Source organism: Colletotrichum truncatum (genome assembly GCF_014235925.2).
Source record: "Colletotrichum truncatum strain CMES1059 chromosome Unknown Contig_0004, whole genome shotgun sequence".
NCBI classification, from domain to species: domain Eukaryota; kingdom Fungi; phylum Ascomycota; class Sordariomycetes; order Glomerellales; family Glomerellaceae; genus Colletotrichum; species Colletotrichum truncatum.
In genome coordinates, this window is record NW_027222401.1 from 1,264,143 (window position 1) to 1,279,457 (window position 15,315).

Consider the following 15,315-nt stretch of genomic DNA (forward strand, 5'->3'; position numbering starts at 1 on the left):
TCTCTTCGCGAAATCGTATATCGCAAGCCTGTTAGCGCAGATAGCCCAGCCGTTATTCTCTCAGCTGCTATCAACCGACTCACCAACATGACGGTCCATGAAGAAACCTTTAGAGATAGGCTTGAGGGCATGAGTCTCCCAACCAAAACACCCCAAGAAATCGATCTGTCCAAAGACCTCGATGATGGAATCTCATTAATCATTGACTGGAAGTCCGATTTAAACACCATTGTGCCAGCCATCGTGCCTTCAGTTGATACATACCTCTCATTCAAACCAGACCGTACTTACGTCCTCTTTGGGCTTACTAGCGATCTCGGCCAGTCCTTGTGCGATTGGATGATTAGTCATGGGGCTCAAAATCTAGTAATGACTAGTCGAAGCCCCAAGGTTGATCCAAGGTGGCTATCAGCGAAGGCAAAGGCTGGGATTTCAGTCAAGGTGTTTGCCAAGTGAGTTTCTCTAGCACACAACGTTTGATTTATGATACCGAGGTTCCATTTACGGAAAACACCTGATCGGAAAACGCTGATTATTTCTTAGTGATATTACCGACGAGCAAGCTCTTCAGGATGTGGTCAAAGAAATCCAAAGAACCATGCCTCCCATTGCTGGTATCGCCAATGGCGCTATGGTGCTTCGCGATAAGCTTTTTCTTGACATGCCACTGGAGATGATGACTGAAACTCTCCATACGAAAGTTAAGGGCAGTATCTTTCTTGACCGGATCTTCAGCAACACTGTTGAGTTTAACCTTGATTTTTTTGTGTTCTTCTCATCAATCGCTGCTGTTACAGGCAACCGAGCTCAGTCCAACTACAGCGCCGCTAACATGTTCATGACGGCTTTGACCCAAAATAGAAGAGCACGTGATCTGCCTGCGTCCGTTATGCATATCGGAGCAATCATGGGCGTAGGCTATATGGCTCGAAATTTGACCCGGGCCATCTTGGACAACCTCTGGAGTGCCGGCGCCACGTGGATCTCCGAGAAAGACTTCCATAACTGTTTCGCCGAGGCTGTAGTAGCAGGCCGACCCCAAAATCATGTTAACAATGACCCTGAATTCATTGTGGGGTTGCGCCAGCTGATTCATGGTCATGACAACCCTGAAAAGGTTCTTGTGATGGGAGACACCCGTTTCAGCCACTTAGTTATCAAAGACATATCGCCTGAGGACGATCCTTCCCACGGAGCCAACTCAAGGAAATCGACCTCTGTTAAAAGTCTCCTTAAGAGCGCAAAGTCTCAAAAGTCTGTGGAAAGAATCGTTCGTGGTAAGTAACACCTAGTATCCGATCAAACCATGTCAATGCTTTTGCTAACCCCTAGTTATAGAGGGCTTTGTTGCAAAATTGATAGCCACACTTCAGCTAGATGCCGAAATACCCGAAGCTGAAATTCTTGCTGCGCGAGCAGACGAACTTGGCGTTGATTCATTGGTATCAGTCGACTTTCGTGCTTGGTTTTCCAGCGAGATGGCAGTAGAGATGCCTGTGCTCAAGCTCCTGGGCGGCTCGACAGTGTCTGAACTGATCGCTTTCTCATTGGAAAAACTTCCCTCTACGTTCACACCTAGGCTTGGGGAAGCTACAGAAGACACGGAAGAAGATGAAGCGCCAGACGTCGATCCTGCGATGGAGCATGTCAATCACAAAACCCCAACACGAATGGAAGGACCGACTGCTGCAGAGGCCAATTCCATAAGCGAACCTCCACCGATCCCACTCTTCAGCATGCCAGAGGTCCCGTCCGATATTGAGACCAGAGGGCTAATGATGCCAGTCTCAGACTCCTCTAGGTCTTCACCTTCACTACTGGACGACCACTTTACAGATAGTGAAAATGAGGGCATTATCTCGTTCCCAAACTCGGTCGGATCAACTTCGCCTGAGCCAACCAGCCCAATAAAGCCTCAACTCAATGAGGGGAACAAGAGCATTCCCTTATCTGCCGGCCAATCACGCTTCTGGTTTTTGAATCATTATGTAACAGACAAGTCCGCTTTCAATATTACCTTTTGGGCCAAGCTGAGAGGTGAGATTCGAATCGACGCTCTTTCCAAGGCTGTGGAGGCTGTTGCTGCGGCTCATGAGTCTTTACGTACTACATTCACAACGATACAAGATGGATCTGTAGTTCAACTAGTGAAGAAAAAGTCACGTCTAAGACTAGAGCACTTCCACATCCGCAATGAGGAAGAAGTCAAAGCTCTATTTGATACTTTCAAGTCGTACGAATACGATCTTGAGACGGGGGATCTACTAAATTTCAGTTTGCTTCAATCGTCAGAACACGTTCATTATCTCGTCATCGGTTACCATCACCTTATTATGGATGGTGTTAGTCTTGAAGTACTGCTCAATGACATTGAGAAAGCCTATTTTGGCGAAAATCTGCCAAGTCCAGTTCAATATTCCGAATACTGTTTGAAGCAGCTTCAAGATCTTCGGTCAGATGTTTTTGCAGCGGAAAGGGAATATTGGATCACCGAGTTGACCAACCCCGTCCCTGAAACTATTCCTCTTCTGCCATTTGCAAAGACGACCCAGCGAGTTTCACTGGAGAAATACTCACACGAACATGTTCAGGGCTCAATTAGCGCGGCTATTACAAGAGCCATCAAAGCTGTCTGCCAGCGCACTAGGACTAACATGTTCCAATTCCTTTTGGCCACATTCGCCGTGCTTTTGAATCGGTTCATGCAAGTTCAGGACTTTTGCATAGGCATGGCGGATTCTGGGCGACATATGGGCGAATACGCTCACAGCATAGGCATGTATCTGAACTTGTTACCGCTGCGATTTACTCTTGATGGCTGTCAAAATTTTGAGGACATTTTGAAACAATCGCGACGGAAGGCGCTAGCCGCCGTAGCTCATGGGCGCTTGCCCTTTGATACGATACTTCAGTCAGTGGGAGTTGAGCGTTCTGCCACGCACAACCCTCTTTTCCAAGCCTTTATCAACTATCGCTCAGGAGTCAGCGAAAAGCGCACATTCTGTGGTTGCGAGGGCCAAGGAGAAGACTGGTCCAGCGGAACAACTTCGTACGACATCATGTTAGACGTCATTGAGAACCCAGGAAGCGAAATAACTCTCCGCTTTGATCTGCAAGAATCTCTTTACTCCAAGGACAACGCACATACTCTGATGGATAGTTATTTGATTCTGCTTGAGATTTTTTCTCGGAGCCCAACTTTACCAATCCATGAGCCATCTCTTTTCTCACCCAACGAGGTTCAAAGAGCTTTGGCACTTGGCAAGGGTCTTGATCACGTTTCTGCATGGCCTGAAACTGTCGTACATCGTATTGATAGGATATCGACTCAGCAGCCTGGTGCTTTGGCAATAACCAATGGCTTTGCATCTTCAATCACGTATGGTGGCTTGCGAAGAAAGATACAGACCATTGCCAAACTCATTACGGACAATACTAACGCCGGAAAAAGTCATCTCGTCGGGGTCTTCTGCGAGCCATCCATCGATTCTGTGTGCAGTTTGCTGGCAGTAATGTGGGCTGGTTTTGCCTACGTTCCGTTAGATCCAACCCTACCATCTGGACGGCTCACAGCACTGGTCGAGACAGCCAAACCTGTTCTTGTTTTAGCACACAGCGAAACAGTCAATCGCAAAGCGGATTTGGGGCCCTCCTCGAAACGAATCCCGGTAATCAATATTTCCGATCAATATGAGCTCGCTCATGCCCATGTTCCAATCTCCGCCAAGCCTCATGACAATATGGCGGTACATTTTACAAGCGGAACCACAGGCATCCCTAAGGGAGTTGTTCTCTGTCATAATACCGTTGTTAATGTTGTTGAAGCCTGCGCCGACATCTACCGTACAGCATCAAGCGTCGTGCTTCAACAAACAGCTTTGAACTTTGACATGGCGCTTTGGCAGATCCTTGTAACTCTCTGTTCCGGGGGTAAGCTAGTTGTCGTACCGCAAGACAAAAGGCTTGATATGGCTGCCATAACGCGCCTCATTCGTCAAGAAGAGGTCACTCTTACCATAGCCACCCCGTCTGAGTACTCTTCCTGGCTTTCATACGGGTTCGAAGACCTCAAACACAATAGACAATGGCAGATTGCTGTTATTGGTGGAGAACAGTATTCATCTCAGGTGGATACAGGCCTGAGAAGTCTGCAACTTCCACATTTACGGTTAATGAACTTTTACGGACCCTCTGAAGTCAGCTTTGTCTCTCATTACATGGAGGTTTTTCCTGGGATAGCCGCAAAAGAGGAGCCGGTGCCTGTGGGCTTCCCACTCTACAACTATAGCGCCTATGTTCTGGACTCCCAGCTAAATCCGGTGGCCCCTGGGATGATTGGGGAAGTTTTCATCGCTGGTTCTGGCGTCTGCAAGGGTTATTTGGGTAACCCGGAATTAACCAACCAGAAGTTTTTGAATGACCCTTTTGTGCATTCCGACTTTGCCACTAAGCGTGGTTGGACTCGGATGTATAGGTCCGGAGACAAAGGCAGGATCAACCAGGATGGCACGCTCTCTATCCTTGGACGTATAGAAGGCGATGCTCAAGTGAAGATCAGAGGAGTTCGGATGGAACTTGAGGAAATCGAAAGAGCCATTCTCAAACGCTCTGGCGGCTTACTCGAGCAAGTTGTCGTGTCGCCCCGAGGGGAAGGAGAAAATAAGTTCCTTGTGGCGCATGCACTTCTTAGTACCAAGGAAAATAACGCCGACAATATCGAGGGACGGCTAAGGGAAATCCTGCAAAGCATCACAAATCTTCCCAGAATCATGCAGCCAGCTGCCATTATTCCGGTTACAACCCTGCCCCTGACTGTCCACAAGAAGTTGGATCGTAGGGCAGTGGCAGCTTTGCCTGCGCAGATACTGCCATCGAGGCAAGGTTTTGACTCTTCTAACGATCCGGAACCAGCGTTGAGCCCTGAGCAACAGGATATGTTGCGGCTTTGGAGCTACACCCTTGGGCGAGATCCCATCGAAGTCTCGGGATCAGCCTCTATGATCGACTTTTTCAACCTCGGTGGCACTTCTCTCCAGCTTTTAGGTGTTCAAGCTGCCATCAAAAACCACTTTCATGTATCTGTTCCAGTAGTGGAACTTTTCAAGAACAGCAGTCTCAAGGCTATGACAGAAATCGCCACTATTGGGACGGAATCTCCTGTCACTGATGAAGCCGCTATTGATTGGTACAACGAAACTCAGTTGCCAGATGTCACTGCGAGTTTGAACAGAGATCACACATGGCCACTACGCAACGATACAGTTCTACAGCCACCCCGGGTCGTTGTTCTCACTGGCGCAACAGGCTTCGTAGGCCAATCCACTTTGCGTTCTCTCTTGAACACACCTTCCATCGACACAGTTCACTGTCTTGCAGTCCGAGATCCCACGCGTTTGGGCAACTTGAGAAACAACCACAAAGTGGTAATTCACATGGGTGACCTTCGTCACCCATCACTGTCTCTGGCTGCTGAGGTGGTGACGAGTCTGGCGCAGACCGTCGATCTGATCATTCATAATGGCGCCGATGTGTCTTTCATGAAGTCATATTCATCTCTACGTGCCCCCAACGTAACAAGCACCAAGTTCTTGGTAACAGAGATAGCGGCACCGCGGCGCATACCGATCACGTATATCTCGTCAGTCGTCGTCGGGCGACTTGCACCAGAGATAGCTGTTTTTGCCCCAGTGTCAATGTCTCACCGACCGCCGCCGCCTGATTATAGTGATTCGTATGGTGCCTCAAAATGGGTGAGCGAAGTCGTGCTAGAGAACGCAAACCGAGATCTTGGGATTCCGGTGACAATTCGCCGGCTGTCAAGCGTAACAGGGACGGGTATTCCAGACTCAGACATCATGGGCAACCTTGTTTCTTATTCCGAGGTCCTCGCCTCTGTACCAATCACTACGAAATGGAAGGGTGTGTTGGACTTCGTGTCAGTCGATCATGTGGCACAGGCCATCGTTGCTGAAGGCATGCGACGTAGCCGTGGTGACGAAGTCCGGTATCGACATGACTGCTCGGATGAAGTTGTTCCTCTGAACAACGACGGTATCAGTAGTTTCATCAGTAGGCGACTTCATGGACGGAATGTGTCCGTCGTACCCATGTTGGAGTGGATTGAGTTGGCTAGAAGGGCTGGGATGAGCGATTTGGTTTGCACGTTGTTAGAACAGACGGAAAAAGAGTCGACTGTAACATCATTTCAGAGATTGTTGAAATCAGGTTAAGCTCTTTGGTATTATATTTGTGTTAGAATTAGATATGTGTTAGAAGAAATTCATTCATCTTGAGCGGAGCACAAAAGTCTTTGGGTGACTGAACATCCCCATTCGCGCCTGACTTGTTCGGTTTCCAGTCTCTGACTGTTCGTAAATGATGTAGACTTATGAAACATGATACCACTCGTCTTTACATAGCACCTTGTCTCTGAGGTTCTTTGCTTGCGCCTTATGAGAAAACTACATTACTGTAGGTAGTTGTTTCAAATTCACAATGTAGGACTGTGCTTTCATTCGGTATTTTAATGCATTCATGGGTTTATTGAGTACCTTAGAACTAACTGGCATAAGAGTACGCCCTTGAGCTTCACTTCAGAGGAGCTCCTCTTGAGATCCCATCTGTGCCTACTAGCTTAAGTAATGTGAAATCACTCGACATCAAAGTTATCATGGTCATAGACAACCATAGCTCTTATTTCAATGCTGACCCTCGGATCTTCTTTCGACTCTTCTAGTCGTGGATCTTTGAAAGCAGCATGGGGGCATCGTCTTACAGCCCCAGGTCGCTTCGTTGTGTCAGCCTGAATGAATAGAACCACGTCATCAGTTTGTTGGTTGTCCTTGAAGTACCATCGATGAGGCCTTTCAGGATTGGCTGCAGGACACACTTCCAGCAACTCAGATGTACGGTCCGGGTAAACGAAAGGGACCTTGATGTAGTCCGAGTCCGGGATCGTAGTTGCATCCGACACCGCGAATGGGTCCCGAGTGATAGGTTTGCAAGGCCGCCACATCTTTTGCCGATGAAGTGAGCATTTAATCTTTCTTGGATTCCTGTTCGGGAACTTTGACATACGTTTATAATTTGGAACCTGGGTTTCGCGAGTAACTCAGCTGCATCTTCACCAAGCCATCGATGAGCAAGCACTTCAGCGGCTGATGCAGACTGGTCAACATGAACGTTATAAATGGGGCCCAACGTTCCTTTCTGCCCAACCTGAGAGACTCGGTTGGTGTGCATTAGAATACGTATAAGCGATGGTTTAGGTCTACGTGGATCATGTTAGTATATCTCTCAACCCCTTAAGAGCCGATGTGAGCTACCCACAGATTCTCTTGTTTTGATAGAATATCTTCCAAAAACGTGTGCATCTCATCGTAGTGTGCTTTCGTGGTCTCATTAAGTGGCTCGGTGCAGCCATTACGATTCTTCAACTCCGGCAAAACAGATTCAAATTGGGTTTTATGCTTTGCGTACTGGAATCCATGTGTCATGAGTTTGTATTGGTCCTCATTATCGGTAACGTCAGTGATTATCACCGGAGAATCGACCTTAGGCGCCCATTTGGGAGGCTCAGGACTATTAAACAAAATTAGAACCCGATGCAAGGTCTTTTTCTGATGCATAGATAACACATACCCTCCTATGATGGTAGGTTCCAATGGCAAGCTGGGGTCACCTCCATAATACTTCAGTGTCGTATGAACCCCTTTGGGTTTTTCCGCCGCTTTGTGCATCCCACAAGCCAAGTCTTTTGCGCCGGCGTGGTTGGCAACCATGGTGAGATCAGTTCTTTGAGGGTTCCTAGATGTAAAACATTGGAAAAGAACTGTGAAGAGTTGAGCTCCTAGCCATATGATAGCATTACAGCTACGTTTACTGTAACTGGAAATTAGCTTTCATTGACCATTGACCAATATCTGAGTTCAAAGAAAACCAAACCCGGACCTGCACTAAATCTAGGTATTTCAGCTTAGGTACGCAGCACTCGGTAGTTTGGTGCTGCTAGCTGGTTCATCTCAAAAGTTCCGAATTAGGGCTCAGGGTGCCCAGTAAAGGATGCTTGGAACACTACAAGTCAACCGGCTACTTTCACTTCCAGGTTTATATCATGGCCTGTAATGGGCTCCTACATGAGTTCCTTGCAGTCTGTTGCTCGATTTGGAAATAATCATGGTTACTTTAGCGGTAATTCCACTGCCGATCCAAGGTTGGTCGGAGGCCGACCATTCAGTTTGGGCAAATTCCGAAAGTGCCGGAGCTGTTGCAACGACCCACGGGACGAGTCATTTCAGCCGATTCCTGATTGCGACCTTTCGGAAGTTTTTGAAGGAAACAAGCGCCTTTTTGGCAGTAAATCCAAGTTTTGTTCCGCTTTTTCTTTGATTTTCTGAGAACTGATTACTGGGTAATTGGTTGCGAATAACACAGCCCGACTCAATTCGGCCTCGGCATAACACCGTTCAATGCAAAGCAAACTTCCAAGCTGCAGACCAGCACAGAATCATTTTGAATGCCGAACTTGCAATTCTTTTCTACGTATAAATTTTCAGTGAAACGGCCCCTTAGGGGCCGATCTGCCACGGTGGTTGATATCTCCATTTTGTTATCTTTACCATAACATTGAGGGAAATCACGAACTCTGAAATCCACTATGGCCCCCGCCAGCATCGAAGTCGATATCCCGGTAAATGGCAATACTAAGATTGCCTCTTCAGCTAAGCCACTAAAGCTTTCAGGAGTGCTAGACTCTTTCGAGTCTTTTGACCCAACACCCCTTACTGGCCGCGAATTTCCCAAAGCAAACATTGTAGACTGGCTTAGAGCACCTAACTCCGATGACTTAATCCGGGATCTTGCCATCACTGGTAGGTCATTACATCGTCTTATTCGACAGTACTAACTAATACAGTCTCTCAACGCGGTGTTGTCTTTTTCCGCAAGCAAGATGACCTCACTCCTGAGTTGCAAAAAGAGCTCTTGACGAGGCTTGGTGAACTCACTTGCCGTCCCGCCTCATCGGGTTTACACATTCACCCAGTCTTCAATGCCGAACGTGATGACCAGGGAGATGATCATGTCGTCAGTTATATTCATCAAAAGCAAACAAAGCCTTCGTTTATCAAGAATAGCGACCTGGCTCCTGATGCCCTGTGTCCGAAAAAGCAGAATACATCCGAGTGGCATAGTGATTGTTGCTTCGAGCCTGTTCCGGCAGACTACTCTTGTTTGCGTCTCACAAATATCCCTCCAACTGGCGGAGATACACTTTGGGCAAATGGATATGAACTTTATGATAAGATTAGGTCAGCCAGACCTGATACCCCTTTTGCTTTCTTTCCAGCTGACAGAAACGAAGCGAGCCTTACCAGAAGTTTCTTGAAACTCTTACAGTCACTTTTGAGCCTCCAGGTCTCAAACAGATGTGTGATGCAATGGGGATCACACTGTACTCCAAAGAGCGTGGTTCACCTGAAAACGTTGGTGATATCATCAAAGCTGTGCACCCCGTTGTAAGAACAAACCCAGTCACGGGTTGGAAGAGTGTTTTTGCCATTGGCGGAATGGTTAAGCACATAAACGGCGTCACTGCTGAAGAGAGCAAAATGCTTGTGGATTGGTTCCATGATTTGATTTATAAGAATCATACCATTCAAGTGCGGTTCAAATGGAAGGAACCCAATGACTTCGGTAAGTCAACCCTCGTGATTTCTAGAGTTCTCAGTGCATAATTTGCTGTTGCTGGCTAATTACAAACGCTGCCTCTACCATCTTACGAACCATTCTGAGGATTTGAGAAACATTTTGCTAATTCCTGCTCGTCTCTCAGCTATTTGGGATAACCGCAGCTTCTACCACTCTGCGACGTATGACTTTTGGGAGATGGGTGACAGGGATGGATGCCGAGGCTCTGGCGTTGGCGAAAAGCCTTACCTAGATCCTACCAGCAAGTCCAGGAGAGAGTATCTCGCAACTAGCGGCATTTAAAGTTGTAGTAACTATGAGATAGAAACACAGATAATGTTTGTTTTGGCTCTTATCTTTACAGCAGAGATTATTACATGGCTTGAAGCGGGAGAAAATTTGCCTATTGACTAACTTCTGAGCACCACCAACCTTTGACAACTCTAATGCTGTTATAACCAATCAATTTACCTGTGGCCTAGTTCAATGTTAAATCGCTGAGGACATACTACTCTCGCAGGGCGTTCCCAAGTAAAGGAATCTGATAAGAACGGATGGCTGCATCGTACAAGCTAACTCAGCGATAGTACCTCCAGTACCTGTGCTTCTCCATCTGGCCGTCTTCTTCGAAATCTATGATAATTCCTTCGGGGGGTTTTCCAAATTCTTGATCCCTTCTACGGTTCTCCCTGATTGTCATGAAAGTCATAAATGCACTACCAATACCAGTCCAGCAGGTGGCGGCGAACAATGTCCAGAATCCCGTCTTATAGGATGGGCCATCTGTTGATGGAAAGAGGTATCCAGTAGCAATACCCATTGTGCTCCCAAAAGACTGAAACAACCCAGATGCAATGCCCTTTTTGATATCCCCGCAACAGTTACTTGTGATATTTCCTACACTTAGTGTGACGCCTGAAAGGATGCCTGACAAAATCAAGAAAGTAGCCCCGTACCGTGCATTTGCTGCTGTGTGTGGTAAAACTGCCAGCAGAAGGTCACCGGTAGCTGCTACCATCGAGCAGATGACCAACAGCCCCGAGCACGACTTCAACCGGTCACTTGCGTAGCCGACCACGAATACCATCACGAAAGCGACACAATACGGAGGCGCTGTCATTAGTTGCGCTTTAACATTGTCGTACCCAAATGTCGCGACGATGATGGGCGTGAAAGTTGCGATCGTGTAAGTCTGGAGGACCTGTCCCATGTATATGGCAATGTTCATCCATAGCCGCCAGTCATACAGCTGATTGATTGTGGTTTTCCAATTAATCTTGCCATGCGTACGGTTGCCATCGTTCATCATACGCCAAGTTGCAACATCTCGTTCGCGAGGGGTAAGCCATTTGGTGTTGTGTGGGCGATCAGGCAAAACCCAGATGCAGAGAACACCGAAAAGTATAGTGAGAAGGCCCTCAATCAGGAAGAGAGCCTGCCAATGCTTTACACGTGGATTGGGAATATTCGAGACCCCGTAGGCAACCCATCCACCAAACGCACCGGCCAGAGGCGTTGCGGAGAGGTAGATACTTATCCGACGGCCCCATTCCTGTCAATCTGCATAAGCCTTCATCCCTGAAATTTATATCTCTTTGGAAGTGACCTTACCGCTCTGGGGTAGAGAACTGTGGTGAGATACGGAGCACCGGAGATAAACGCAGCTTCAAATATTCCTAGGAACAGCCGAATGGCGTACATGCCCCCTGGGCCACCCGCAACAGCCTGCAGTGTTGCGAAAATTCCCCAAATGATCTAAATAGGCGTTATTACGGTGGCTTTGGGATTTGAAGTCATCACTTACCATTGCGGTTGCTAGGTACAGAGACGGTCGGATGTATCGCATGCCTATGTTTGTAAACAAGTCGGCAATGCAAGTCCCCACGAAAAAGATGCTAACTGCCAAAGAGAACTGCCTGCTGGAAAATCCAAGATCCTCTCTAATGTTCATCAAAGCTGCGTTTCCCAGAGCTCCGCGGTCAAGCCAAGTAAACATGTATAGAACCTTTATTGATTGTCAGCCAGGTACAACTTGGAGTGGAATGGTTACAAACAAGCAAAAACGGAGGCAGGCGCATATCGATTTTCCTTCTCACCCTCTTTATTTCTTCTGGGGTCACTGGAGGATCAAGGTTGTTCATTCTGTACACAATATCGTCTTGATCAGTCGGTGGTGTTTTCCGGGTTTCCACGTGAACACCGCCGCCCTCCTCATCGACCGAGGATGCTTTGTTGTAGCATGTTGCTGCTGCCGAATTTGATGCCTCCGCCATCTTTTGCATACATGCACTTAAGAGTTTCGGCGGTTAATTGTGGTTTGAAAAGTCTTTTCACTCAAATCAGCGAAGCTCTTTTTTTGGTTTGGGCTATATTAATTAGCGAATTCGCGTTGTCGTTGACAAGCTCTTAGGCTCCGTGACTTGGGCAGCTAGGTTCGAAACGCATGATACTCAGCTTCGGCACTCGATCCAAGTAACCAAAACTAAGGAGTAGATAAATGATTATGTAGGTCTCCTTAATATTATCACTTCCACATTCTTTTCCGCAAAGGCATGCTCTTGATCTTCGGGGGAAGTGCTTTCCGCTGCCCCTCTCGCTTCCCCGCACGTTGGACGTTGCAATGAGCCGATGGCACAGAGTTCCTGCTGTACATGAGATCCGATGAGCTTGATTCGCACCATAAATCCCTAATCAGGCAATCCGCAAGTGCCTATCAGTCACAATGCCGATCACTTCTACATTGCTGGGGCGGGAAAGCCGGCTGGAACCAACGGGAAGCGGTATCCGTACCTCCAACGTCGCATGCACGGGATGAGAATTAGTGTGTTGTGGACCCCCCACATTAGCTGCTTCGGATGTCTTCCGAGGATGATGACTGCAAATGTGAACGCCCTTCGGCATGTCGGATAAGTCGCCGGTCCGGCCGTTTTCTGATTGCACATATGTGCTCTACATAGTATAGCTTCTCATTGATTATTATTAATAGGTTAATTGGCATTGGCTTCCACTCTGTAGATAAACCACCACAACCACTTAGCGCCCTGACCAGGCTCAGGCCCACACCGGCCCGGCCCCAGACTCCAATTTCAACGCCGTCAGGGCTTCCACAATTCTACGCCAAATACGCCCAACATGTCAAACACGCCCATCGTTAGGTAAGGAGACCATCAAATACATACAGTTGATATGCTTGCTCAATGACGCTATTCTCTGACATCAGCGCGAGTGTCACATGGAATTCTGAACTCTACTTTGTTAGCTATGTATGGTGGTTTCGATGTTATTGTACCTACCTAAGCACATGTAATTTTGCCCTAAATTTTGAATGGGGATGCAACTGAGATGATGGATAGAGAGGCATAATGCATAAAATGTCTTGTTCTACGAGATAACCTATTTTGAGCAATGCAACCAAATAAGAGGTTAGACAAACTATACGCGAACCCTTTCGGAGTCTCTGCGAATTTCATTGCTTAGACTTCTCTTTGAGCTCGGCACGCTCTTTAACCAAGTCAGCAACACCATTGCCCACATCGGTACCTAGTGACTTGAAACCCTTGATAACGCCTTCTCGATCTCCCTCTCCCATCTCTTGGCTCATCTTGAATTTGCCACCGAGCCGCTCGATCTGGATCTCAATGCCGATAATAGCCATCTTAGACAGCTCAATATAGCGCTCTGGCGCATCAGTAACCTTCCAGGGCCCAGGACGGTCGCCCTTGCCAGTATACCCCATGACGGACGTCTCCCCATGACGCGAAAGATCATCAATCTGCTTTCCCAAGAAGTTTTTGGTCTCCTCAGCCTTGGACTCGTAGAAGATCTTGGCACGACCGTACGCCTGGACGGCGGCATAGTTCCAGGTTGGCACGACCTTACCAGTGGTAGGCTTAGTCTCGGTGTAGAACTTCGGGGTCACGTAGTGATGCGTTGGTGCGGTGAAGAGCACCATGACCTCCTGATCAAGAACGTTTCCTGTTCCAGTGCGGCCCTCGGCTGATAGTGACTCGATCATAACCTTGCTCTGAGGGTTCGCACGTGCCAGATGGCCGCGCAAAACGCCAAGCTCAGTCTCGCTCGACTCATCTTCGACGTCGAGAACCCAAGGTATGTGACTTGATTGAATAAGAGGGTGCGTCTGAGATGCAATTGCCGTGGTGAGGATGCCGAGGGGAAAGTCGCGAATGAGCTTGCGAAGCGCAGGGATGCTCTGCTCTGCGTGAACGCCGCGAAGATACATGACGATTTTGTGCGAAGGTCAGTTGAGGTTTCTGATTCTTATATATGTGTGTTCGCTTCGCTATTGTTTAACAAATTGTTTCGTTTCCAATGAGAGGCGATGTCTTTTGAAATATGCGGCTGATTACACCGGGCGATCGGGTTTTATAGCGCCTAAAACTGAGTGTCACCAGTGCATGTTTGTCAAAGGGCGCAGTGGTCCACTTATTACGGTTCTACATAAGTTCAGCTAAATGCGGAAATTTTCGCCCCAGCCTAACAAACCGAGCGCCTCAAACCTCCTAGTTCCACGTATTTGTTCAATGACATTGGAAGAGTCATCTCAGGTGACCAAAGCTGACACCGCTACCGCTTACGAGCTTCTATATGAAGAACCCGAGAGAACAGTCTCAGCATTTTTAGATGCTATTTAATTATTCATCCATTCAAATCGGTTAGTCTAAGCTTGGTAAAGATGCAACGTGGGCGTGTAAATAACTGTGGACATCTCCGCGGAGGGCTGCGAGTGTAAAAATAATTTCCGTGAGTTTGTAAGTTCATCAGATGACTCATATACGTACTTAGTAAATATGAGATATATAAAACTCCAGCAGGAAATCAAGCCATCTGACTTAATCGAAGCTCTTCACGGTACTAAGCTACCATGACTGAGGCTCCGCTGCGGAGGCGGAGGCGGATCCGCCTCGCCGCCGTGATGACCGGCCCGGTGGTGGCCCCGCCTCCCACAAGCGGCAAGGCGGTTCAAATTCCGCCCTGCTTAACAAACCAACAAATGATTTAAGGAAATAGAAAAAGCCAATCTATTTCATGAGCGGATTCTAAGCTTAATTTCTTTGTGATATTATGGAACTTAAAATAACGGGTTGGAGAGGTTAACCGGGGCTCTCCCCACGCGATAAGCTGCCCAGGGGATTTAACTCTCTTTCACTCCAACCCCACTTCCACTATGTATCCATCAGCAACTATTATCAACCTTGCAATTCGCTGAGTTCGACTCTTTTCCCACCTATGCTTAAATCCTATAATACTCACAGTCAACCTTGTTGCAGGCCCCTTACCAGGTCTTGCTGTCTTTCACGTCCTCGCTTATTTTCGTCTTAAATCAAGTACACTTCTTGCCATCCTTTGCCAGTAAAAGTAGCAGGCCCTACCCCATATGGCTTTCCAATTTACGAATATTTATATTGACAACTAAATACGTAATTACTGATGGCCCAACCAACCGATTGCTCACAGTACCGGCTTCAACTATCTTCCACTGCTTATGTTGTAACAGTCGGGCTGAGGTGGCTTCGTGTTCGCACAGCTATCGATTGCCGGCTATCTTAGCCTCGTATGGATAGGTGACTTCGATCGACCACATGATGGACAATCCGATGGGATCTTTTA

The 15,315-nt window shown here is 47.5% G+C and overlaps 5 protein-coding genes across 5 annotated transcripts; 2 read left to right on the plus strand and 3 right to left on the minus strand.

Annotated features, from left to right (window-relative positions):
* Positions 1–87: 87 nt before the first annotated feature.
* CTRU02_207144 (hybrid nrps pks) lies at positions 88–6,230 on the plus strand (the record flags this gene model as incomplete). Its single annotated transcript, XM_036719474.1, has 3 exons — positions 88–452; positions 544–1,277; positions 1,339–6,230. 3 exons carry the CDS (start codon positions 88–90, stop codon positions 6,228–6,230), a joined length of 5,991 nt encoding a protein of 1,996 aa, XP_036589181.1.
* Positions 6,231–6,649: 419 nt separating this feature from the next.
* CTRU02_207145 (catalyzes late reaction in the cephamycin biosynthetic pathway) lies at positions 6,650–7,781 on the minus strand (the record flags this gene model as incomplete). The annotated part of the gene is made up of 4 exons (XM_036719473.1): positions 6,650–7,015; positions 7,078–7,270; positions 7,330–7,581; positions 7,642–7,781. 4 exons carry the CDS (start codon positions 7,779–7,781, stop codon positions 6,650–6,652), a joined length of 951 nt encoding a protein of 316 aa, XP_036589180.1.
* Positions 7,782–8,656: 875 nt separating this feature from the next.
* CTRU02_207146 (TfdA family Taurine catabolism dioxygenase TauD) lies at positions 8,657–9,990 on the plus strand (the record flags this gene model as incomplete). The annotated part of the gene is made up of 4 exons (XM_036719472.1): positions 8,657–8,870; positions 8,915–9,308; positions 9,362–9,693; positions 9,833–9,990. 4 exons carry the CDS (start codon positions 8,657–8,659, stop codon positions 9,988–9,990), a joined length of 1,098 nt encoding a protein of 365 aa, XP_036589179.1.
* A 274-nt stretch (positions 9,991–10,264) lies between these two features.
* On the minus strand, positions 10,265–11,960 carry CTRU02_207147 (MFS transporter; the record flags this gene model as incomplete). The annotated part of the gene is made up of 4 exons (XM_070204841.1): positions 10,265–11,239; positions 11,299–11,442; positions 11,492–11,692; positions 11,784–11,960. 4 exons carry the CDS (start codon positions 11,958–11,960, stop codon positions 10,265–10,267), a joined length of 1,497 nt encoding a protein of 498 aa, XP_070061374.1.
* A 1,193-nt stretch (positions 11,961–13,153) lies between these two features.
* On the minus strand, positions 13,154–13,927 carry CTRU02_207148 (uncharacterized protein; the record flags this gene model as incomplete). The annotated part of the gene is made up of 1 exon (XM_036719469.1): positions 13,154–13,927. The coding sequence occupies one exon, from the start codon at positions 13,925–13,927 to the stop codon at positions 13,154–13,156; it is 774 nt and encodes a 257-aa protein (XP_036589176.1).
* Between the last annotated feature and the right edge of the window lie 1,388 nt (positions 13,928–15,315).